Below are 25,867 nucleotides of genomic sequence, written 5' to 3'. Positions count from 1 at the left end.
AGATTGAGTCAAGTTCGGATTCGGGTTGAATTTAGTTCGGTTACAGATCGGATTTGAATCTTGAATTTCTCGAATCAAATCGGGTTAATTATAGTTTGAACGGATAGTTTTTTTGAGTCGATTTGGTTTTGACACCTCTAGTACTTACAAAGGGAGTTGGGGAGATCTTACCTCGTCGGTCATCGTACACAAAGGTGGGCCGAGGCGGCAATCATGTGATATAAAAAAATACAAATATGTTTAGAGATAAATACAAAAACCAAAAGCGGTAAAATTAGGTAAACCTCGGCATAACTTTCAATGGCGAAGCTAACATCGGAGCTAACATCGGAGCTAACAACAGACAAATTATCCTCTGATCCTCAATTTAACGCCGTTTCACTTCTCAATTATTGCCGTGCTCACGTCCATGGCTTCCCTTCCTCTGCTACGCCGTCTCACTTCTCTGTTCGTCAGGTATTTCTCTCTTTTCTGTAAAATTTCAATTTTTTTTTATATGATCTGATAGTACGTAGTATTTTCTAGGCTCGCTATTATTTTTGATTAAATGATATAGGTAAATTCTTGCTTTATCATATTGCATGCAATAATTTGAACTGGGAATTATTATTATTTTTTTTTCCATTAATTTGTCTTTAGTTTATTGATTTATGATTAAAGTAATCCCTTTTGTCACAAACTATTCTTTCAATTTGCGTTCTGGGTGTCGAAGTTATAAAATTTTGGCATAAAATTCTTGTTCTAGTTTTTCTAATCCCTTTGTCAGAAGCGAATTTTTGTAATTAGTTATGGTATTTGAAAAATACTATCTAGATCATGCTGATAATATGTCTGTTTAATGATACCATTAGAAAGGAAATTTTTATTGTTATTTGCTAAAGATATAAATTAAGTGTTCACAAAGTAGATAAGTAGCACAGACAAAACTTTTCAGTATCCTTTGTCAGCCAATGAATGGTATGTTCGATGCCAACCAAATCCATAATCTTTCTCAATTGCCAATGCATTGTTCAAACCCAGCCAATCTTTGTTGGATTCCATAACGAAGGAAGTAATATGTAGTGCTTCGAACGGTACCAAAATGACCTTCGAAGTTCGACGATGGATGGACTCTTTTGGAGTTGAACCTTCTAGCTCTTAACCCATAACACGTCTTTCAACCATTTTTTCTGCAAATCAGCCATCTTTGCTGAAAATAGGAATGTAGGCCAAACAAATTTGTCGTCATGGTCACAGGCAACAATAAGAGCATTACCACCTGTTTCGATGAGCTTGATTTTGCATCTCATCTTTAAGAATCTAGCTAAGCTAAGATGATTTGCCATTACCATTGCCCCTTTTTTAGCATGTCCAATCTAAGAAGCACGATGAAGCAATTCCTTGTAGATATAGTCTCACTTTCTTTTCCTTAGACCATATGACACAGATCTAACTTTCTTTTCCTTAGACAATGTGACACAAGTATATTCTACTTCATAGACTTTCAGAAAGTTCCCTTCTTTAGCTCTTCAAAAGTTGTCTCCATACTCTTCTATCTCAGATTCACTAATGTTAGTGTCTACAGCCATACTAAAGAAACAAATACTATAGCTATGTATATGAAAGAAGATATTTGTAGCTCATTATGAAAGGAAATGCACAACCCATGATTAATGAAATACATTTAACATTAAATCAATCCACATGACATAATAAAAAAAATGCACAATCTAGAAGCACTATATATTACTTCCTTCGTTATTTACTAATCACATCGTTTTTTTTTAGTAAAGTTGCAAACAAATTGCAACATCACTTTATTTTGCTATTGCTCCTTTCATTAGTGAATTGGTTATCTTCTCTCTCTCTTCTCATCCTTCTACACCTCATCACTTGTTCCTAATCCGAAGCTCTGAATAACAAGAAAACAAACAAAAGATGAATTTTTGGATCTCTTGAATAGCCCACAACAACCTTTGTAAGATGAGTACCAATCACAATTCAAACAACTTTTCACACCTAGCGAATCTTTCACTCTACCTTCCATGAACCCCCTTTTGATACATAATTCAAGCAACTTTTCTATTGTTTTCTCTTCTTCAAGAAAAATAGAAAAGTTGCTAAGGGCTAGCTGTCATTTTGTTAATAATAAGTGATGGCGGTATGTTAACGAATCGATCCATGACAAGACTTCATAAATTCTGGACTTGAGAATGGACAAACAGCAAGAGACTCGTTCATCTCACAAAGAGAGATGCAGCTGTGGTGAAGAAACAATTATCTCTCTTGCAAACATATCTAGGTTGGATCAAATATATGACAAGATAGGTAGGATAACATTGTCACATGCTGACAGTCTAAACATAATAAACAATGGCAAAATTGAATTTGAGTTCCATCAAGCTAAATTCGTTCTAGCTCTTACTGCCCTACATTAGTCATGATCATGTATCAATTTTTAAACTTTAAGAGCTAGATAACTATTCAAGCAACCATGAAATACTATGCCATTGTCTTAAGGTGGCAGTAAGCCAGCAACTCATATTTTACATTATATATTCATATCCTAAGTTTCACACTTTCTATATATCAAATCATCTTCGACCAAGAAACACAAAGAATCTGATAATGCGGCATCCTAGCAAAATCAAACCCTAAATTAAACTAAGAAAATACAATCACCCTCATCAGTTCCATCAACAAGCAAATGAATAGCTTACTAATTCCTAGTCAAATTATAAACAATCTTAAGAAATCGGAAGAACCAAGGAATATACCATGAAAGGCTGAAGAATATAAAAAGGGGGAGAATTGAGGAGATAAAAAAAAGGGTGGGTGATGTTGTGAAGTAAAAGAGATGAAGTCGTAAAGAGGAGGGAGATTTGGTTATGTGGAGGAAGACGAGGCCGAAGCCCGAAGGAAGGGGGATGAAGATGGTGGTAACAATGGAGAAGGTGGGAAATGACAAGGCTCCATTGTTTCCTAAGAGAGAGAGAGAGAGAGGGGTGCGGACTACGGAGGAAAATTATGAAAAGAAAAGAAAGTAAAGGATAAGCAATTTAATTAAGTTCAATTAACATTGTTAACAAAGTTTTGGCACAATTCCAGTGAAACAATAATTTTCAAGGGCATATTATTCAACACATTGCCATGGAGAAGATTAGTAAAGATGGAAGTTTGCCCCTTATAGAAGGATTTGAGATCAAATGTTCAATGTACTTTCAAAATATAACTTTTTGTAGTACATAATAAGATATATGATTTATCAACATGTAATTAAATCAGCTCGTGAGGGAGCTTTTTTTAGCTTTACCAAGATTTTAGGTTTAAGGGAACGCAATTGGGATAGATTTTCCCCAATCGAGGCTTGCTTGGTTCGAATTCTGATTAGTCGAAGTCTAATAGGCTCTAGATTATTGGATATGCTTGTATAAAAAAAATGTACGAATTATTGATGATACAAGTGGCAATAATCTACAAGAAGAGTAATTTGGGATAAAAAAAAAATATGTTTTTCAAAGAAATTGATGTCGTGCAGGGGTTTTTTATTTATTTATTTATATATACACATTTTATATGTATTTATTCATGAATTTAGCGTTGTATCATATAAGGGGGGAATTATAAAAGTCCCTTGAATGAATATATATGAATAAGAAATGGCTTATGATTCTGAAATTTGTTGTAATTTATTTTGAAAAGGATGTAAATACAATATATATATATACTCTTTCATCAATAAACTAATAAATTTATGTTTTTATTGATGCGTAGCGTGTTTATTTTACTCTATTATTGCCGTCTAATTACCTATCATGCTGCTGATTTTATTTGTGCGATTGCTTTGCTTCATAGTTTGGGCACGGTCAATCAAATCCTACATTCTTGTTGGAAGTTGACATCAATGGTATCTTGAACCGGTATGTCTTGAGAAAAAGGCCCCCTGGGAAACTGCTCCCGTCTGCTCATGCGGTTGAGAGAGAATTTAAGGTTATTCTTTAGTCTTATATTGCTCTTTGCTGGTGATGCATAAATGTGGTGGCAAATGCATGTGAATCACAATCTATTTTGATTGATTAAAACTATTCTGTCCTCTGAAATTTTTATTTTCACAGGTATTACGTGCATTGGGTACTCATACCAAAGTACCAGTTCCTAAGGTCTTCTGCTTGTGCACTGATACAAGTGTGATTGGAACTTCTTTTTATGTAATGGAGTATTTGGAGGGTCGCATATTTTTAGATCCAACCCTTCCGGTATGTGGTTTATTCTTTTATTCCTATGATGTGGCATATCCATGTTGTATGCACTCTATACTGACGATCATGTTCGTGTCTAATCTTAGTTGGCCATTAATAATAAAATTGCTTTTAGTAGGGTTTGGAACCGCATAGAAAGAATGCAATAAATCGAGAGTCAGCTCGAGCATTAGCTTCTTTGCATCAAATAGATGTTGACACCATTGGTTTAGGAAATTACGGGCTTCGTGAAAACTATTGCAAAAGGCAGGCAAGTGAATCTTTATTTTGTTTTGGCACATTATTTTGTTTACTAAACTGAGTATCTTAAGAATAATCTATGTTTCTGAGTTTTGTTGGAGTAGTTTCTTGCACTATGAAGTTATAAAATCTCATTCATAAGGACTCTTTTCAATGAGAACAGCTGTGCATGTATGGTAGATTGTGGCCATGCTTTATTTTTATGCTTAAATGAAGAGGGAGTATTGATGTAGACTGCAGTTGCCTTTGTGTGTCTAAAGAGAAAATCATGCATATGATTGAAGGTCCCTACCTTTTGGTTAATTGGTTCTATGTCATTAGTTTGGCATCCTTCATATTCTTGAATTGTTACTACTTCCTCCACCTTTTGATAGTTGTCAGCATTGGCTCCTTTAGTATTCCGATTAAACTCTTCTAGTTTTTAATAACAATTGAACTAAAGCATAGCATATGTCAAAGTTCTTCATCATGTTATATTAAAAGTAATAACAAAAACAAAATTTAGAGATTTAGAATAAGCAAATTTTTCTCTTTTTTTTCCCCCCTATTGCCTAGACTTGACAGTTATTAGTGGATGGAGTAACAATATATTCTGTTTAAGATTGCTTTTACTATCTGCAATTAATTGTAAGATTGCTGATACTTTTTATTTTTAATTAGAGAAAAAATCTATTGAAACAAGAAGCAAAAATTTACCAAGGGACAAGGTGTCCTCACCGAAAAGCACAAAAATAATTATAATATAAGCCAAGCTTTTTAGCTTCCCACTTCACTAATTCTTAAAAGTCCCAGCTTCCCTAGCCCGTATGGATATCTGATACATAACCTTGTACATTTCAAACACTGTAACTTAAAAATTAAGAGGTGAATAAAAGGATGGTATACACGTATAGCTATTGAAGTAGCTTGTGCTCACAGGCTTGTCATGGTGTTTTTACTCTTTTTACATTTCAGGATATTAGCTTTTGTTTGTTAATAGCCTGCATGCTTAGAGTACATTACCAAACTTTTTACCTTCTGACTTCTTATATAAAACTATCTTTATTTTCAGATTCAATAGCTTCCTTCCCATTTCAAGTCTTTATATGTCATAGAAAAAATTCGAAACTTTCTTCTAATTCTTTCTTATGGAAATGGTATTAATCAGATAGAAAGATGGGGAAAGCAATACATGGCATCAACTGCAGGAGGTAAACCCGAGAAAAATCCTAAAATGCTAGAGCTTATCAGCTGGTTGCACAATAATATACCTTTGGAAGATTCATCTGGATCTGCTTCTGGTCTAGTCCATGGTGACTTTCGGATTGATAATCTTATCTTCCATCCTAATGAGGTTCGGTGCTGAAAATTTCATAGTGCTCTGTATTAATACAGTTAATAACTTTTATTTATTTATTCATTTTTTATTTTTTGGTGGAACAACCGGTGGTGTCGATAATTTATCATCATAATTCGAAATTACGGAGAATAGTTTCAAAGCATGATTTTATTTTTTGTTGTTGTCATCGTAGTGTACTAGTGTATAGTCCCTCATACTTGTGTCTTGACTAAACACTAATCTTTTGAATGCTTCAGGATCGAGTGATTGGAATCCTGGACTGGGAATTGTCTACTCTTGGAAACCAAATGTGTGATGTTGCTTACAATTGCTTGGTAATAATCATTATGTTTTAATCGAGCTTACTAGCCATTTTCTAGGTTAAATTTTGGAAATTTTGTCATTTACTACCTTTAAAATTCATTGTTTTGAAAATAACTACCTTAAATAATTTTTTTTATTTAACTATTACTGGAACACAAAATCTTTTGATTTTACTACCCACTAACAGTTTTTGTCAAGAAAACCGGTAGTGGGGCCCACTCTCTACTTTTTAATTTTTTTTTTCACTTAATTTGTGTGCCGAAATTGTTCTTTTAAATTTTTGGGGGTTGTTTTGGTTCTCAAGGGACCAAATTGAACTCGAAATTGACAAAAAAATAACGTTAATACCTCATTTTGCATACTAATATATTTTAAATGAAAGTATTGTTCGGTTAAGGTTTTAGGGGTCGTTTTGCCCTTATAGATCCAAATTAAACTCGAAATTGACAAAAAAAATAACGTTGATACCTTGTTTTGCGTGTTAATAATTGTATCAATTTACGTATCATTATTTTTTTTGGCAGTCGAAAGTTGTTACTTTAAGGTTTTGGTGGGTCATTTTGGTCCTTAAGGGTCCAAATTGAGTTCAGAATTGCAAAAAAATAACCTAAATGCCTAATTTTGCGTGTTAAGAAAATTGTTTAAGACCATTATGAACACGTAAAACAAGGTATTTACGTTGTTTTTTTTCGCAATTCTGAACTCAATTTCGAAATATATGGGCTAAAGTTACTCCGAAAACCTTAATCGAACAATTCTTTCATTTAAAGTACATCGGTACGCAAATCGAGATGTTTCTTGACACGCAAATTGAGGCATATATGTTGTTATTCTTTGTTATTCCGAGCTCAATTTGGGTCCTTGAGGACCAAAACGACCCCCAAAACCTTAAAGGAACAACTTTCGGCACACATGAAGGAAAAAATATTATAAACGTTACCACTAACGGAACCCTGACAGAAAACATTAAGTGGTAGCAAAGTCAAAAGATTTTGACTTCTAGTGGTAGTTAAATTTTTTTTTTTTTTTTTTTTTTTTTTTTTTTTTTTTTTTTTTTTAATTTTTTGGTAAATTAGTGTAAAAATTTTATAGCTCAAAATCTTTTTACAAACTGGTCCCAAAAGGGAGCAAACTAGCAGGCTACGGGCAGCCAAAATTTCCTTAAATTTTTGTTGTATTCGTATACTCTGTTTAGTTTGTTATTAAATGTTTTGGGATCGTTTCTAATAGATTAGTGACAATTAATTTGCAGCATTACGTTGTGGATTATTCTATCGATAAGATAGGTCAGGACAAAGGATTGGAAGAAACTGGAATACCAGAGGGGATTCCTTCAATGGCTGAATACTTAGCAGAATACTGCTCTGCAGCTGTAAGATTTGCAGTTTGATGCTTAAATTAAACCATCATTTGGGATGCTTTATTCCATTTGTTGTTTACTTTGAGTGTGTTGTTGGTTGAGTTCTGCAGTAGAAATGGTTCAGTGAGCCTTGTAAATGCATAGTCCAGAAGCTATTTGAAAATTCTTCTACCAATTATGCTATTTAAAAATGGTTCAGTGAGTCCTCCCAAAAAAAATAATGCTAGTTACAAAAAATTTACACTTTTATGTTAACTTATTGTGTTCAAATTAAAAGCTATCACAAATATGTGTGCTCTAGCATATATAAACTTACTTATTCTCAAGCAACTTGCATTTCTGCAGTCTGCTTCCTGTTATATTGGCATAGTATTTTAAATGGAAATGCTCTGTAAGCTTAATGATTTATGCTGTCATCTTGACTATAGTCTGAGAATAGATGAAGTGATTTTAATTGTCATCTTGACTGTAGATTTGATAAACAAAGTGATTTGTAGAAAATATTTCAGTTGGGTAATTATTCCGACACTGGTCCTATATTATGCCATGGATCTTAGTCATATTACCATTTAACTCTTTGGAAGCAGTACACATATTGGGGAAGAAAGGCGCTAATGCTTAATTCTTTACTACTCAAGTTCCCTTATTTATATATACCTAAACTTTTAGAACTTGGTTGAACTCATTGGTCCTATTCCAAATGCACCTGAAATGTCCAGGACTAAACAGAACTGAACCTAACTGTCATCAACTGAACTTATTGGGCAGTAACTGAACTATTGGGCATAATACTTTCATTTTCAAGGTGAAAAGAACAAAGCTTTCATTTATTGAATTGATCACACATTGAATTTAACAATTCTCATGAAGTTGCTGTAAATGGTGATGCAAACCTTCTTGTAATAGCACTAATTGTTGGGATAAAGCAAGAAATCAAAGAGGTTGTGCTACAAAAAAATGGCTTTTGAAACTATCAATGAAAAAACATTTTTGGAGATAAAAAGATAAAAAAGAGCTAGGTTATATCGCCAAGGATATACCCCTGTTCAATCTAATTTTGAAACTTTTCTGTTTTCTCAGATCATTTAATTTCTGGTGAACTTCAAATGACTGTAATCTCTGAAATGTAGGGAAAGCCTTGGCCTGCTGCTCATTGGAAATTCTACATTGCTTTCTCTCTGTTTCGTGCAGCAGCTATCTATGCCGGTATCTACAGTAGATGGATCATGGTAAAGATTCTGTGTGTCAAATTCTCAAAATTTCTTAAAATTACTGTGCTTTTGTGCTGCTTAGTGATCTTTCTCCACCAATGTGAAGGGTAATGCTTCGGGAGGAGAGCGGGCGATCCATACAGGAGCCAAAGCTAATGCTCTAATAGATTATGCATGGTCCTTTATAGCTAAACCTTCTGTACTTCCGGAGCGTCCCCCATCTGGTATGTCCTTGTAATTACTGACCTGAGCTGCATTTTTTTTTTTCATGTACTACTGGTACCTATCTGCAAGCTCATGATACCTGAATGTCTCGAAGTGAGATTTGGTCTGCACAATAGTAGTCAAGCCCTCGTGACAGTAGGGAGACATCTAAGATAGAGGCTGGTGAAGTGATTTATCATTCCTTTAATGCATCAGATATTTTTGCTTCAGAAGCTCTCTTGGGGCCTGTATAATTGATACTGGGTTAAAAGGCATGGTTGCGATAATGAGAGCTATGTGGGTCACACATAGTGAAAGCATGCTGTCACATAAAGAGTTGTAGATTTGCAATTGATACATCATGTTTTTATGGTGGTGATACAAGTCATCTCAATTTGTATTGGCCCATACTGGACTTGTATCCATAAAGCACCCTGACTTCCAATCAATATATATACACACACACACACACACACACACACACAATATTTATTAATCAATATAGCACCCCGACTTCCAATAAAAATAATTTCAGTTTAGCAAAAATAACTTCAGTTTAGTAAAAGTAATTTCATTTTAGCAAAAATAACTTCAGTTCAGCAAAAATAAGGTGAATTAAACAGGGCCCTAGTATGAAAAAATTCATGAGTTTTCTGTGAAGCGAATTTATCTTGTTATTTACCAAATATTGTGTGATTCCTTATAACGATTCATGTTAGCCAATCCCAATCATTTTGGGACTAAGGCTTTGTTGTTGTGTTGTTGTTGTTGTTGTTGTTGTTGTTGTATTCACTAACTAAAATAATAGATGGGTGATTGGGATTGTGAATTGAACCTAGGTCACTAGGCCCGTGGAGGATTCCTCATGCTTCTGGCGTATATGTAGTGACTCCTTGGATTTGGTTCTTTGGCCACATGAGTATCTGCTTTGTTGAATTCCTTGTTGGTTGCTCCTCAAATTATTTCCTCCCCTCTTTGCATGATTTTCATGAATTACTTATTCATAAAACATTTTTTTTTTCTTACTCTTATCTCTTTTATCTTAAATGCTAGTATCTATTTCAATTGATCTCTCCGTTCCTAAAAGTGTAACTCACTTTCTATTTTTAGCCGAAAGTTCAACTCACTTCTACTCTATTCCTATTTATGAAAACTCCTTTTACTATCCTACACCTCCTACTTTATTTATTCCTTTTATACTGTCTCTTACTTCAGTCACTTTTTTCTTGCACCTACTCACAATTTCCATTCCTAGAAACAAGAGTCTACACTAAGACCGTTGAACTTTTAGGAACCGCAGAGTATTAAACAGTAATTTAGTTTATTAAGGTGTTTCTGTCTAGGATATTTTGGCTTTAATCTTCTGATTTTATGTTTAACATGCCTCATGTACCCAAAAATGTCCTAGCTGTTTCAGATACATGTTTATTTTGTTTTTTATTGTTATTTTTTTTTTTTACTTTAAGGAATTATATTTTATTGGTAAAGTAAAAAATAAAATAACAGATCTTCTAACTTGTTTGGATGAAATTTAATACCTGGACAGCTGGCTGCTATCTTAGTTGTGAAATTAATGCCTCTGTTCAAAATGTAATATCTTGAATCATTTTTGTTCCAGTTCTTAAGAAAAAGCTTAAGTAGGGTCCATGAAAAAATCAAGAACAACTTGTCTGTGTTATAAAACAGCTCACCCTTTTTTGAGTTCTGGCACTAATGTATGTCTTGAGAAGTTTTGAGTAAGGGTGTATGCAATCTATGCATATGACATTACATTATTTTTAAATTAACATTTACTTAAAATCTTCAGGCCCATTTTCATCAGATCATGTTCAAAATTATGGAAATCAACGTGAAATTCCAAATACTTTAGAGGAAGGAGGCAAGTTTTCTATAAGTGGAAGGGTTATAGAACTCAGGAGCAAATTGATCAGATTTATGGAGGATCATATATACCCCATGGAGGACGAGTTCTATAAACTTGCTTTGTCTCCTTCTCGCTGGACTGTTCATCCTGCAGAAGAGAAATTAAAGGAGCTGGCAAAGAGAGAAGGGTTATGGAATTTATGGATACCTGTATGTAATCTTGCTTCTGACATGTTTTCACTTTCCTGCGTTGGTTCTACCTATTCCAAGGATGAGCATTTTATTATGCAATCTAGGAACTTCTCTTTTTTTCATAAAACTTTTTAATTAAAATTATGCAGAGTAGATCCAAGCTGTGTGAAATCCCAACTAGATACATCACATAATTCCATAGGATCATAGGAGGACCAGCATAACCTGCATTAGTATTTCCTAAGGTTCATTTTCTAATAAGGGTTATTGGAGGAAGTTACAAGTTCTAACTTAGGTTAAATCATCAAGAGAAAGCTAGATTTATCATAAAACCAAAAAGCTATTAAGGAAAGAGAAATGTTTAAAAAGGCTCATGGTGCACCAAGGTGATTAACGTCACCTCGCCTAGACCAAAAAAGTTACATGGCCTAGGTTGCCTTGCGCCTGAGCTCATCCTTTTGTACACTAAAAGAAAGAGCCACAAAGGGAAAATGATGTAGACATGATAAGACTCCACATAGTTGGCATCCTCATTTAGTAGATCTATATAAACCTCGAAAACGAAAACTAATCAAGGGGCACTGTGCCCTACTGCTAATTTAATGAGCCATCATCTGTCGACAAGACATGGATTAGGATATAAAAAAACCCATTTTCCTCGTGTTGTTTTTGAATTAATGAGGCATGTGTTTTGTGCCAAGTGCTTAACTTGCGCTAACCACAGCTTCACTACAGCAGCTACAACACTTCGCCGAGTTCATCTTTTAGGTTCGCTGCTTTAAGCTCTCTAAATTAGAAAATAACCAGAATCATTTTATTGGGAACCTTCCCAATTCCGGAGTCTGCCAGCCATAAAAACACGTTAAAGATCACGTGTACTCATTTGCTCACCAATCTTCGGTGTATAATCTGCTTCAAGGGTTCAATTGACAGATAAGCTCATCTTATGTAAGCTTTGTTAGCACAAATTACTAGTTTTCCCTGCCCACATCTTTCTAAGGCACAGATAGGCAGCTGTCAAATTCTTTTTTTTTTTTTAACCACCCTTGGTCACTTGATGTCCTTGCAGAGAAATTATGCATTTTTAATGATTCAGAATTTTTCTCAACATCCAACACATTACACTACTTGTGGTGTTGCAAGGTAACCACTTATAAGAGAAATCGTGTCTTTTTATTCAAGTGTAGATCCAGTTGATACACAGCATTTTCTTCTTTTGCTTCAGTAGCCATAAACAGGTTTGGAATGGCAGCTTAATTCAATGCTGACTGGTTAATGAAAAGGCTACCCCCTGCTTCTATTTAAAATTCTTTTTTTTGTTACCAGGGCTCTCTTTTAAGTGGTTACCTTGCAATACCATGATAAAGTGTTACAAGCAACTTCAATTTAGATGCACACTCCCTCAGTCCCTTGCAAAAAATAAAAAAAATGGCTCCAAAAAAAGTTTAAATATCCAAAATAATCAATTCCTAAGACGATACTGTGCAGCCTAGGTAATACATTAATTATCCAACATTTGATTTCTTGATGTGATCTTATCCCCTACTTTTTACATTGAATAACAAGTAATTTCTTGGATGATATTGGAGCCCTCAGATTTTTAAAGCAGATGGCTCCCTCTAACTTGTGATTATGTTAAGTAATGTCTTGATGTCTAAACTAATCTTTTAGCATATTTTGCATCTATTGGTACTTGAAAGGGCATGAGGATATCATTTTTCTACCTTTTTTTTTTTTTAATATTATTTTTTTAAAATATATATATATATATATATATTTACATTTATCTTAATTCCATGCAGTTAGATAGTGCTATGCGTGCTAAGAAAATATTTGCCAATGGAAAACGCCAAAAATCCCCTGGTGGTCAGTTACTTGGACCAGGACTCTCCAACCTTGAATATGGACATCTGTGTGAGATTATGGGCCGTTCTGTTTGGGCTCCTCAGATTTTCAATTGTGGGGCTCCTGATACTGGAAATATGGAGGTAATGTCAACATGAAATGCAGTGAGCTTTACTGTGACCCCTTTATGCTGTAAAAAACTCACAGAGCATGTATGAATGTATAAAATTATGTTCTTGACTTCTTTCCTTTTCAACGAGTGAAGATTTAATTGTTTTTAAATTACATTTATTCACGTGATTTGTCACTTAATTTAATGCCTTAAGAGCAGATCACATTTAACAAAAGTGGGGTTGGAATGAAACTAGTACATGATGGAGCTCGAGGAATAAAGTATTGAGCTATTTCTCGAGGGAAAAGAGAAGGGTCTAGGGTTAGTGTCAATCAATAGAGTTTTGTTAGATTGGCTAGGTTGAACCCAGGGTATCATGATTCACCAAAAATTGGACTGCCTGAGTACCCTGACGTAGTTTGTATATAAGGTAATATTAAAATTCCGAAGTTACTTGATGCAGAGTTCGGATGCCAGTATATGAACCTATTGTTTTGTTGGTCCTGTCAAACTTAATGACACAGATGGCTCATCTGCTCTGTTTAAGCCAGCCAACTAGACTGGCAGATGATAAAATTTATTTTCTGTTGGAGTGTATATAAGGAGTCATGATGATTGCTTTGTTCAATATGAGGATGTTTATTATAGTAATTTATCTTCTGTTGGTACCGACAAAATGGATTGCTAACTCCAATTTCATAATGAGGCATGGAAGGGAGCCACTATGAAGAAGTTCCAGAAGTTACGAAAGAAGCTTCGAGCTCATATAGCTCAGCCCCCTCGGTTGGGGGGGGGGGGGGGGGGGACCTTGCCCGTGCCGAAGACAAGCTTGTCTTTATTCTTAGTTCCCAATATTTTGACTGAAAATGTTTTACATCTAAATGCTTGATCTTTGCTCTACAGAAGGCTGATCTTGGTACAACACATTCTATGTGTAGGTTTTACTACGATATGGGACTGAAGATCAACTAAAAGAATGGCTTATTCCTTTGCTTGAAGGCCAAATACGTTCTGGGTTTGCAATGACAGAACCACAAGTAGCATCCTCTGATGCGACAAACATTGAGTGTTCCATAAAAAGGTTGGTAAATAGCCCTGTTTGTCTTGTAATTTCTTATGTGGTTAGTTTCATCTATGCGTGCTTCAGGAAATCTTGTATAATAGTAGTATATAGGTTAATTTTTTGCTGAAACTTATTTACAAAAGCTGAGGTAAAATGATGACAATAAGTCAACAATTACAGTTTACACTATACCTTTGAGAGGTTGATGGCTTGGTACTTTCCCATGGTGTTTCGTAGTTTATTATTTTCTCAGCTATTTAATGCTTCAATAATTCTAAATTAAGCTTCAAATCCTCTTTTATTGAATTCCCCCCACCCCCCCCCCCATCCCCCCACTCTCCTACCTTCCTCCAATTAAAGGAGGCCATCATGTTATGTAATGGCCTTTTATAGCTAATTTTTAACTAGCCATTTACTAAATAGGTTGTTTTGTAATGTTGCTTAAAACTATAAAAAATACATTGTATTAAAAAATAATTTTGATATGTATTTTACAAAATAAAAATTACCTAAAGCATGAGAGAATGAATACGTGTTCCATCAAAAGAAAAATCAGAATAATTTTTAAAAAAAAGGAATAGGAAAATGAAACTAAAAATCACCATGAATATCTAATTTTCAGGCCCTCTTAGATGATAGGCCCTATGCTATTGGTCGCTTTGTACACCCTCATCAACAACCTCAATTATATGTTTAAAGTTAAGAGTTGGTTTAGGGTCATGGGATCCCAAGCTAGGTAACTGTAACACTCCACGTTAACATGGTTTAGGGTCATGGGATCCCCCATGTAGAGAAGGCTTAGTTCTCTTTGACTTTCGATGTGGGAGCGCCATAGACACCTTCTCCCTTCCTTTTAGGAGTTTGCGTCCCAAGGCATAATAGGATACTGAAATGGGCCCCGGCTTTGATACCATCTATAACACCCTAGGTCAACATGAGCCTACTTGTAGATATTGTCTTCTTTAGGCCCTAGCTTGCAAGGATTGGCTTTGGTGCATGACAAAAGTCCTACCCAAAGGCCTCTCTGTAATCAATACACAACCTCAAACTCCCATCTTTTTTTTTCACAAATAAAACAGGTGCTCTCCAAGGTGAGACACTAGGTCTAATAAACCCCTTGTCTAGCAATTCGTGCATTGAGTTCTTCAACTCCCCCATTTCAGCAGGGGCCATCCTATATGGTGCTTTTGAAATTGGCGCGGTTTCGGAATTAGGTCTATGGTGAACCCAACCTCCTACGTAGGTGGAATCCTCGAGATTTCTTTTGCTTGTTCACAAAAGGAACATCCTAAATTCTTTTGCTCTCCACCATGCTAGGTCTTGGACACAACAAAAGTATAATGGGTACCCCTTAGTCACTAGCTTCATGATCTTCATTGCAGAAATAAGCCCATATCCCTTAGATTTCCCAAAACGTCTATAAGACACGATTTTTCCCAAAGGATCCCTTAAGTGCACTTTCTAAATTGCACAATCTATCTTGTCCTGGTACAAACATAGCCAATCCATCCCAAGTATAACATCTAAGTCCCCTAAGTGAAGCTTAATAAGGTTACATGGGAAACTAGTTTTTCCTATCTTTAAAGGCAAGTCTCTATAGAGTTTATTACATGGAATAATTTTACGCGTAGGTAAGCAAACATAAATCTCTCAACTGGACTCGATTCAAATAAGTTCAACTGGGTTACAACAGATGTAGAAATAAAAGAATATCTTGCTCCAGAATCAAACAAGGTTTTACAGAGTGAGAGTGAATAGAGAAGGTATCAATGACTACATCAGAGGATTTCTCTGCCCATTACAGATAGGTGTCCTAGATTAGCATTATTGTTATAGCTAGTATTGATGGTCTTGTTGTTGGTGTTGCTTCTATTGTTGTTGCTAGGTCTCCTATTCGAGTTATTCTGTCCATTTTTTCCTTTTCCTTTTCCTGATTGTAGAAAGCGTTAGACCTTTGCTGACCGTTCCCACCGTTTTCTTCCTATCTTTTCTATGCAAAACACTCATACTCTCTATGCCCCTTCTCGTGGAAATACCTACAAATCTCCAATTTTCCTTCATAGTCTCTCCTAGGATGGTTCTTTTTACACCTTTTACGGGAATATTTCCTTCCTCCCACTTGACCGCACGAACTACCAGTAGGTTCCTCACATCAGCAACGTTCCCATTTTTAGGCTTCTTGAAGTTGCCTTGATTGTTCCCAAAATTACCATGGTCCTTTCTCTTTTCCCCATCATTACTATTCTCAGCACAATCCCTAGAACTCAGCCCCTATAAGTGGGCAGCCCTCTCATACTCCTTGTCAAGTCCTTTTGCAACTGCTTAGTTAACCCCTAGCTTTCAGTTCCTCACTCGGGACCACTTTAGGTGCGAACCTAGCTAGGGTCATGAACTTGTTGTAATACTCAGAAATTGACATGCTGCCCATATGCAGGTTTGAGCTTTTTACTTCCTGGGTAAACCTTCTTCAGTGTAGTTTTAAAGGCTTCCTATCCAAAGTTTGGTTAGGCTTTAATTTTCTCGGCATTGTCCCTCCACCACCTATCAGCCTCATCTTTAAAGTACATTGCAGCCTCATCAACTCATGTTCTTAGGGCAGTTTAAGGCTACAAATATCTTTTCAAAATGCATTCCCAATTCTCTAAAAAGGAAGGGTCAGCTCCCCCCCCCCCCAGAAACAGGTGGCTTCACTTAAGCTAGTTTCTTAAACATTTCTACATGAGGATCGGGTTGTTATCCACGGTTTTGGTGCAGGTGTTCAGCTACAGCCAAAACAGCCTCGTTACGAGCCATGGTACCCCGACCCCCGAAAAGTAATAAAAATTCACTCAGGAACAAACTTAAGGGTAAAGCTAGACATATAGTCACGAAATTCATCCACTCATAAATAATAAATTGGTACAAGAGGGCACTTAGTTTAGTGTACCCTTTTGTTCTACTCATAACTCGAACAATTAGCTAAGTAAATCAACATGTTTCAATAAGACATTCAAAGCAAATCAATGTAAAATAAAATAGTTCCCATCCCGTGGAACTTTCACTTGATTAGTCAGTAAAGGGGTCGATACCTTGGAAGAATAATAGTTGGTGATCATAGATCAAATTGGCATAAATTAGGTAACAAAACAATAACCATAAAGATGATGATACCATTAATTTAAAACTTCTTCATCGTACCTCAAGTGGAAAATACTAACATAAACATTGTAGCTCGAGCTACTTAGTTAATATTCCAAGATAAGTCATTACTAATAACATAAGATCGTTTCTAATAAAGCTCCATCCTAAATGAGGTGCCTTAAAGGCACCACGTTATCCTTCTTGTCATTGAAAACTTCTATGTCAAAGTTTGGGTCTGTCTCAGAATCTTTAATAGTTATAGCCTTGTAGAGGGGGTTTGGATTTCTAGTAACCCTTTTTCCTCCATTTGGGTCTACAAGTTCTCCCATTTTCTGTTGAAGATAATCATCTTCGTCGTCCGAGGGTAGAGTAGAGTCATCTCATGGAAGATCCACTTGTAGGTTTTAATCTTATACCTTTTGTTTTTTAGCTGTTTTAAACTCATGCAAATCTTGATAGCCTCCTTAGATTAGTCCAACTTTGGAGTTAAAATCCTTTCCATGGCTCCTAGAGTAAGGATTTTAATTCCAAAGTTAGACCAATTTGAGAAAGGCTATCAAGATTTGTATGAGTTTAAGACCGCTAAAAACAAAAAGCATAAGATTAAAACGTACAAGAAGATCTTCCATGAGATGACTCTACTTGTACCCTCGGATGACGAAGATGATTATCTTGAATGGATGCTGGGAGAACTTGTAGACCTAAATGTAGGAAAAAGGGTTATTAGAAATCCAAACCCACTCTACTATGCTATTAACTATTGAAAATTCCGAGGATGAGATACACCAGACTTTGACATTGATGTTTACAAGGACAAGAAGGACATCGTGGTGTCTTGAAGGCATCTCATTTAGGATGGAGCTTAACCTAACTTTGGATGGAAAGCCTTTAAGATTGCATTGAAAAAGAAGTATTACCCACCATTCTTGAGAAAGCTAAAAGCTCAGGAATTCCTGCATATGGGTAGCATGTCAATTTCCGAGTATTACAACAAGTTCATGACCCTAGCTAGGTTTGCACCTGACGTGGTCCAGCTAAGGAACTAAAAGCTCATAGGATTTAAGCAGGGGTTAACTAAGCAGTTGTAAAAGGACTTAGCTAGGGTTGTCCACTTATATGCGCTGAGTTCTAGGTAGGGATTCCACAGAGAATAGTAATGTTGGGGAATAGAGAGGACTTTTGTAATTTTGGGAACAATCAAGGCAACTTTAAGAACCCCAAAAATGGGAGGAACCGAGGTAATTCTCGAATAGGATGTTTAAAAAGAACCATCCAGGGAGAGACTGCGAAGGAAACTTGGTGTCTTGTAGGTATTGCCACAAGAAGGGGCAAAGGGAATATGACTGTTTTGCAAAGAAAAGAACGGAAGAAAACGATGGGAATAGTTAGCAAAGGTCTAACACTTTCTACAATTAGGGGAACCGGAACAATAAACAGAATAACTTGAATAGGAGACTTTGCAACAATAATGGAAGCAACAACAACACTAGCTACAACAACAATGCTAATAAGATAAGAAACAATACTCCCGGCGCCATGATGGGCTGAGGGAGGTTGAGAGATCCTGCGATGTAGTCACTAGTACCTTCTTTATTCCTTGTCTAATTCGGGAGCAACCTATTCTTTATTTCTTTCATCTGTTGTAACCTGAACTTATGTGAATCAAGTCCTGTTGAGATTTTTGTTTGCTTACTTAATAGTAAAATTATTCCATGTAATAAACTCTATAGTGACTTGCCTTTAAAGATAGATTAAGTATTTACCCATCTAACCTTATTGAGTTTGACTTGGGGGACTTAGATGTTATATGGATTGACTAAGTTCGTACAAGGCCCAGATAGATTGTGAGGTTTAAAAGTGCACTTAAGGGATCCTTTGGGAAAAACATTGTCTTATAGACGTTTTGGAAAACTTAAGGGGTATGGGCTTATTTCTGCAATGAAGATCAGGAAGCTAGTGCCTATGGGGTACCTACTATACTCTTGTTGTGTCCAAGAGTATGGTGGAAAGAAAAAGAATTGAGGATGTTCCTGTTGTGAGCGAGATGTCTTCCCATAAAAAATCTCGGGGATGCCACCTAAGAGGGAGGTTGAGTTCACCATAGACCTAGTTTCGGGAACTGCACCAATTTTCAAAAGCACCCTATAGGATGGCACTTCCTGAAAGGGGGGAGTTAAAGATCCAATTGCAAGAGTTGCTAGGCAAGAGGTTTATTAGACCTAATATCTCACCTTGCGGAGCACCGTGAAAAAGGATGGGAGTTTGAGGCTGTGTATTGATTACAAAGAGGCCTTTTGGGTAGGAATTATGTCCTGCACCAAAGCAAATCCTATCCTAGAGAGGACAATATCTACTAGTGGGCTCATGTTGGACTTTGGGTATTACAGTAGCCCTCTTGGTTGGTAAAGGTATATGTGCTTGTATTTGGGCAATGTCTGCTACCCGCAGTGGCTAATCTTGCCTCTTTAGCAGTAGTGTTGTGCCTTTTTTTAAGAGTTTTTTTTTTCTTTTATTTTTCTTTTCATAATTTTAAAATTACAAGACTGCTGGAACTCGTTTTAAAACTGATAATGCCTATATTAGGATTTCTATGGTGTTAAATCACTTTCTAAATTGTTATCCACTCAAAATCTTTAACCATTGTAGACATGTTTGCCTTCCGAATGAAGGGTTTATTCTTTTCATTACCAATTAATAGTTGGTAGTTCAGATGCTAGAACACTAGCTGGAATGCCTCATCAAATTTTAATTACCCAACAGCTTAGCATATCAAACTCCCCATCTTCTAGGAGGAGTTGAGGAAAGATACTCTTCCTAAGCACAATATTTAGTAACAATTAACAAAGTACTTTTTTCATCTCGCTTGTTTTTCTACAAGCAACATCATAAACAATCACTCTTAATACAAGCTCACTAGGCTGAGAACATGGTGACCAACTTGATCAGCTTGGATATTGCCAACACTTGATACACATGTACTCCTTGCAAAGGAAGGAAATGGGACTTGATATTCAACACGTTATTACTTCCTCTATCATGTGATAGATGTTTCTTTTAAATATTTTTGGTTATTTATCTTTATTAATGATATGATGTATCCCTCTTTTTTTTTTGGTAAAACGATAATAATGACATGATGTAAATGTTTGTGTAGAGATGGTGATTCTTATGTCATAAATGGAACCAAGTGGTGGACGAGTGGGGCCATGGATCCAAGGTGCAAACTTCTCATTGTTATGGTTAGTTCCTTTTCTGAGGTGTAGGTGAAATGATAACCTTGATAACCTTTGGTTATATTGAAAACTCGGTGCATTCATTAATTTGATGGTATGGGATGTAGGGTAAAACAAATTTTGATGCCACAAAGCACAAGCAACAGTCCATGATCCTTGTTGACACTAAAACACCTGGAGTACATATCAAGAGACCACTGATGGTGTTCGGCTTCGATGATGCCCCTCATGGTCATGCTGAAGTATCCTTTCAAAATGTGCGTGTGCCAGCCAAGAACATTCTACTTGGAGAAGGACGTGGATTTGAAATCGCACAGGTTTGATTGTTTTTTTTTTTTTTTTTTTTTTAATTAGCATGTGTTAATTTTTTTTTTTTTAAAGAAATGTTTTATAAAACACAGTAGAACGGTGAAGCATTCTATTCCATGAGATTATAACATTCATATTCTTGCAGGGAAGGTTAGGACCTGGAAGACTTCATCATTGCATGAGGCTTATTGGTGCTGCTGAGCGTGGTATGCAGATGATGGCTGAAAGAGCCCTTCAACGTAGAGTGTTTGGTAAACTAATTGCTCAGCAAGGCTCATTCCTTTCAGATATTGCCAAGGTAACACTTGCTCTTCTAAATTGCATTTTTCATGTAACCTTTTGGGGAATTGTTAAATCTTTATTAATCTGCTGAAATGTATGCAGTGTCGTGTAGAGCTAGAGAAAACTAGACTTCTGGTTCTGGAAGCTGCTGACCAACTTGATCGGCTTGGAAACAAAAAGGCACGTGGGACCATAGCGATGGCTAAGGTACTTTGCTGTTGTTACTCTTGTTTTTATTATGTTTGCATTCCCTGTGTTGTCCATCTAGCCTTGGTGAAAAAGGGGCTATTATCATAAGAAATCTTGCATACATGACACACCTTTTATATCTTCCTATTATTAGGTAGGGTTGTGCAAAATCGGGCTGGTTAATTGACTGTGGTTTTGGTTAATCGCTAATTTTGGGTCACCATTCCTCTGAGTTCTGACCCTAATTCGTATCTGTTAAAATGGTTAATTTGATTAACTGGTTAACCGGTTACACGGAAAATTCGGTAGGTTCAGTTTGGGTAATGGTTTTTCCAATAAGCAAGGACAATATGTTCATACCTATAAAATTATAAACTATAGGAAAATTTGTTAGAAAAAACCCTTTAAAGCAACTTTTTGTGAGGAAAAACCTTATAAAATTTTTTTGGCAACTGAAAACCTGATTGTAAATTTTTTTGTTGAAGACAACCAGGACCTCTAATTTACTTAATTAATCTCTTATTTCTTCTTATTACCCTATAACTCTCACTTAACTATTTAATAATTAAATTAATTTATAAATTAAATAAAAAATAATAATAAAAACCACCACCAGCTAGCCACCTCCTCCCTTTCCCTCTCCCGTGGCAGCAGACCCCCTTCCCCTTCCGAGCTGCTATTCCTCCACCGGCCGGCCCCTTTTGCTTTCCCCCTTACTCCCGCTGTGACCACCCACCCCCAATTCAAAATTACAAACCCAGAAATTTAAAACAATCGAACCCAAAAATAACTGAAGCGAGGTGTTACGGCGGAAGGAGACCTAATTCCAAATAATAAAGGTGGGAACAATGGCGGAAAGAGAAAGCGGCTCAAGGAGTATTTTTAATTTCAATGAGGATAAAAAGGAAACTCCAAAACCAATTATAATCAGAAAGATTAGAATAAAAATGGAAGGTATTGAAATTATGAAATGTAATTTGTAGTTGCATCTAAAGAGGAAGAACTGGAGATGAGAATCATCACTTTTACAGCTTTTCTCTCTTTAATTTTCCTAGTTTTTGGCTTTTTTGGGTGTTGTTTTTGTTCCTGGGTACTTTGTTTTATGGAAAACTGCTACTGGTTTTAGTAGGGCTGTCGGTGTTAGGGTTCAGAGACGGGTGGGTGGTCACAGTGAGGTAAAGGGGAAAAGGAGTGAGGTCGGCTCGGCGGTGGATGTCGGTCGCCAATGGTGGAAGGGTTCTAGGCGGCGGCTCGGATGGGGGAGGGGGGCTGCTGCCACGGGAAGGGGTAGCTGGCTGGTGGTGGGGGTGGAAGTTTTTGTTTTTAATTTATAAATTAATTTAATTATTAAACAGTTAAGTGAGAATTATGAGCAATTAGAAGAAATAATGGAAAATTAGAGGTTAATTGAGTGAATTAGTGGTCTTGGCTGTCTTCAACATAAAAATTTTACGATCTGGTTCTAAGTTACCAAAAAAATTTTATAAGGTTTTTTCTGACAAAAAAGTTGTTTTAATGGTTTTTTCTGATAAATTTTCCTAAACTATAAGGGAGCAACTATAAACAGGGTATAATCCTTTGTTCAACCGATTCTCAAAACTAAGTTAAATCGTAGGTCTTCCCATTAAAAGGGTCTTTAATCAAAGCACTAGAAAGCTTAAAAGAAAAATCAATAAAAGTTAAACCCAAGCATCATCAAAGAGCTACAGCAAGCAGCAGCTAACATAACACTGCAACAAGTTTTAACCTTCGTTTGTCATATTTATTCAATCAATCAATCAAAGCCTATCCCATAAGTGGAGTCGGCTATATAAACCAAAAGTGATTATCCGTGTAGTCATCATCAAAAATCTTCCTCCTCCATTCCTTACGATCAAATACCTCATTCTCAGGCAAATATCCTTGATGGTCATGGCTTTCACCGGTACACAAAGAACACAAAAATTAATGAGACACAATACTTCTTAATAAAATGTTGCGAATAGGACTATGGGAGGATTTAATTATTATATGAAAAACAAAATTAAAACAAATTGTGTGGTGTCAGCAAGCTATCTTCAATAGCCAACAACGGAGTTCAAAAGTTAGGATTATTCCTCTCTAAAATTTGTAGAGCTGTAGATTTGTATATAATGGGGGATAAATTAAATGAAGTAATGTAATGAAGGGGAGGGAAATTTGGGAATTCTTTGCCTTTTAGCCTCGATCATTAAAGACTACTTTGGTTTATTTTTTATTTTTTATTTTTTTTTTAAATTTTTTATTTTTTTTACTTGCAATGTTTCTTGTTTTCACATGTGCCAATGCATAACTTTAATCGTTTCCATCTTTAATTTTACATCTTTATAAATTATAAAAATTACTAGATTTTAATAGGAAAAATTGAAAAGAATAATCCCACCTTTCGCCCACTGTTCAGAATAATCCCACTTTTTCGAATCCCTGAAATAATCCCACCTTGTAACCCCATCTTCCAAAAATGAACCTTTTACCGGTTTATGAAATTAGTAACTTGTTTTAGAAGGTGACTTGACACTTGTCACCTTCTAATTGGTCCTAATTTTAAATAATTTAAAAAAACAAAACAAAACAATTAAAAAAAAAAAAAAACTCCCAGCCCCGACCACCCCCTTCATTGCCACCATCACCACCATCACAACCCCCTGCCGCCACCCCTTTATCACCACCAGCCCACCACCATCACAACCCTTGCTGCCACCCCTTACCACCATCATCACCATCATAACCTAAAACCCCCACCTAACCCTGAACCGAAGCCCCACTTCAACTGGAAGGAAATGGAAGTCGGCCGGCGTTTGGGTCCTCACCCAACTCACGAAAACCACCTCCATCCCCGATTTAAGCTGATTTGTGGGTTGAGTTGCAAATTCTGGCGCTATTTTTGTTCAAATTGGAGGCTATCAGGATTGCTGTTTGGCTGATTGGTGGCGCGACGCCGCTGGTGCGCCGTCGGTTTTGGTGATTGTTGGCGTCTGGTTGAGGTAGTGGGTGTTATACGGCGGAGAGGCATAGGGTTTGTGGGCTGGTGGGTGGCAGGGTTCGACTCGGTGGCGGGCTGCTGGTCCGACGGGGATGGAGGAGGGCGGTTGGTTGCGAGGTGAGGGCTGGTGGCTGCACGGTTGTGGGTTGTAGGGTAGGAACCGAGATTGATTTTTTGTTGGTGCAGTGAAGTTGTTTGGGTGGTGGTGGTGTGGGTGGAGGTCAGGTAGTGGTGTGGAGGTGGTTGACATGGATGCAGCTATGGAAGGGGTGAGGTGAGAGAAGAGGGATTAGAGGAAAAAAAATTTAAAAAAAAAAAATCTAACTTGTTTTATAGGTTGAAGGTAAAAAGGTTCATTTTGGAAGATGGGGTTACAAGGTAAGATTATTTCTAGAATTCAAAAATGTGGGATTATTTTGAGCGGGCGCAAGGTGGGATTATTCTTTTCAATTTTTCCATTTTAATAAAGTAAACATTAAAACGAATCTAAAAAGATCCCATGTGATTATATTTTTCATCAACTATAAATTACAAAATTCAATCTAACTTGAATATGTGAATAGTAGATACTATTGAAAGGTTGGGAGTAATAATAAAAGGAGGAAAGAATATCACAAGGTTAAAACAGTAAATGTTATTAGTAGTGTAGTAGAGAGTCTGTATAGTATACCCAATCATTACTTACTTTTTAGCTTTTTCATACAAATTACACATACCTAAAAAATCAATACTTACTTTTTCTCTTTTTTCATACAAAATACATACACACCTAAAATATAATTACTTACATTTTAACTTTTCCATACAATATTCTCTAATGTACTTTTTTTATCCCCATACAACATTCTTCACTTTTTATCTTTATCCTACAATATTCCTCTACTTTTTTCATCCTCCTTAAAAACCGTATTTTTTATATTTGCCTGTAATTATGGGACGGAGGGAGTACATTGTACTATCCGGGGTTTTTCAAGCCTAAATTTTCATATTGGGTATTGGGTATTCGATATCCGAACTTAAAATTCTGGTACCCAAAATTGTAATAAAACCTTATTTGTTTGTGCTTGGGTTTGATAATCAGATTTTTTATTTATTTATTTATTTTTTTTTTATTTTTTATTTTTTTTTATTTTTTTTTTTTTTTTAACAATATGTTAATCAGATAATGAGCTGCTACTCACTCTATGCTCACCCTTGCCTATAAACTCTAATAAAGTTATGTTGTCATTTTTACGATACACCTCAGGTAGCTGCTCCAACCATGGCGCTGCAGGTGCTTGACATGGCCATGCAGGTGCATGGTGCCCTGGGATTGTCCAATGACAGTGTTTTGGCACATCTGTGGGCAACGGCAAGGACCCTGAGAATTGCTGATGGTCCAGATGAGGTTCACTTGGGTACTATTGCCAAATTGGAGCTGCGAAGATCCAAGATGTAAAGCTTCTAAAATATGCAAAAACAAAAGTTTACTTGCAAGCCAGCCGCAGAAAAGAGGGATAAGTCCCTCAAATATAACTATTGCTCAAAATAAATGTTGTGAAACTATGTAAAAGATCACATTTTTAACTGCACGGAAATTTAATACAGAACATTTTATAAATGTTGTAAATTTTTAATCGTTGTTTAACAAATCTAATAAGGAAAAGCAAATTACGTGTGTTCGAGGCTTGTATTGTAAACTGAGATGGATTTCATTATACTTTGTGAAAACAAACATAAGCTTTGCTATATATTAAAATCAGAACAATATGAATTTGTGCTGA

The 25,867-nt window shown here is 36.0% G+C and overlaps 1 protein-coding gene across 2 annotated transcripts; it reads left to right on the top strand.

Annotated features, from left to right (window-relative positions):
• Positions 1 to 244: 244 nt before the first annotated feature.
• On the top strand, positions 245 to 25,867 carry LOC145582176 (putative acyl-CoA dehydrogenase IBR3). Of its 2 annotated transcripts, none has more exons than XM_081639180.1 (17): positions 245 to 456; positions 3,835 to 3,969; positions 4,095 to 4,235; positions 4,357 to 4,488; positions 5,626 to 5,811; positions 6,054 to 6,131; positions 7,373 to 7,492; positions 8,611 to 8,709; positions 8,798 to 8,915; positions 10,718 to 10,968; positions 12,753 to 12,938; positions 13,846 to 13,988; positions 20,245 to 20,329; positions 20,431 to 20,640; positions 20,778 to 20,930; positions 21,017 to 21,121; positions 25,351 to 25,867. In XM_081639180.1, exons 1-17 carry the CDS (start codon positions 301 to 303, stop codon positions 25,540 to 25,542), a joined length of 2,490 nt encoding a protein of 829 aa, XP_081495306.1. In that variant the 5' UTR covers positions 245 to 300; the 3' UTR covers positions 25,543 to 25,867. The 2 variants fall into 2 exon arrangements, with proteins under 2 accessions (XP_081495306.1, XP_081495305.1); XM_081639179.1 differs by having other exon boundaries at positions 246 to 456; positions 10,703 to 10,968.

The sequence above is a fragment of the Chenopodium album genome, chromosome 15 (assembly GCF_948465745.1).
Source record: "Chenopodium album chromosome 15, dcCheAlbu1.1, whole genome shotgun sequence".
In the NCBI taxonomy this organism is placed as follows: Eukaryota; Viridiplantae; Streptophyta; class Magnoliopsida; order Caryophyllales; family Amaranthaceae; genus Chenopodium; species Chenopodium album.
This window is presented reverse-complemented; position numbering and strand designations above follow the sequence as displayed.

Bases quoted from the DNA above. Each gene is read 5' to 3' on its own strand.
- LOC145582176 (XM_081639179.1), top strand. From the start codon at position 301: ATGGCGAAGCTAACATCGGAGCTAACATCGGAGCTAACAACAGACAAA. The intron at 4,236-4,356 runs GTATGTGGTTTA...TGCTTTTAGTAG, and splicing joins TTTTAGATCCAACCCTTCCG to GGTTTGGAACCGCATAGAAA. The intron at 20,641-20,777 runs GTTTGATTGTTT...ATATTCTTGCAG, and splicing joins GTGGATTTGAAATCGCACAG to GGAAGGTTAGGACCTGGAAG.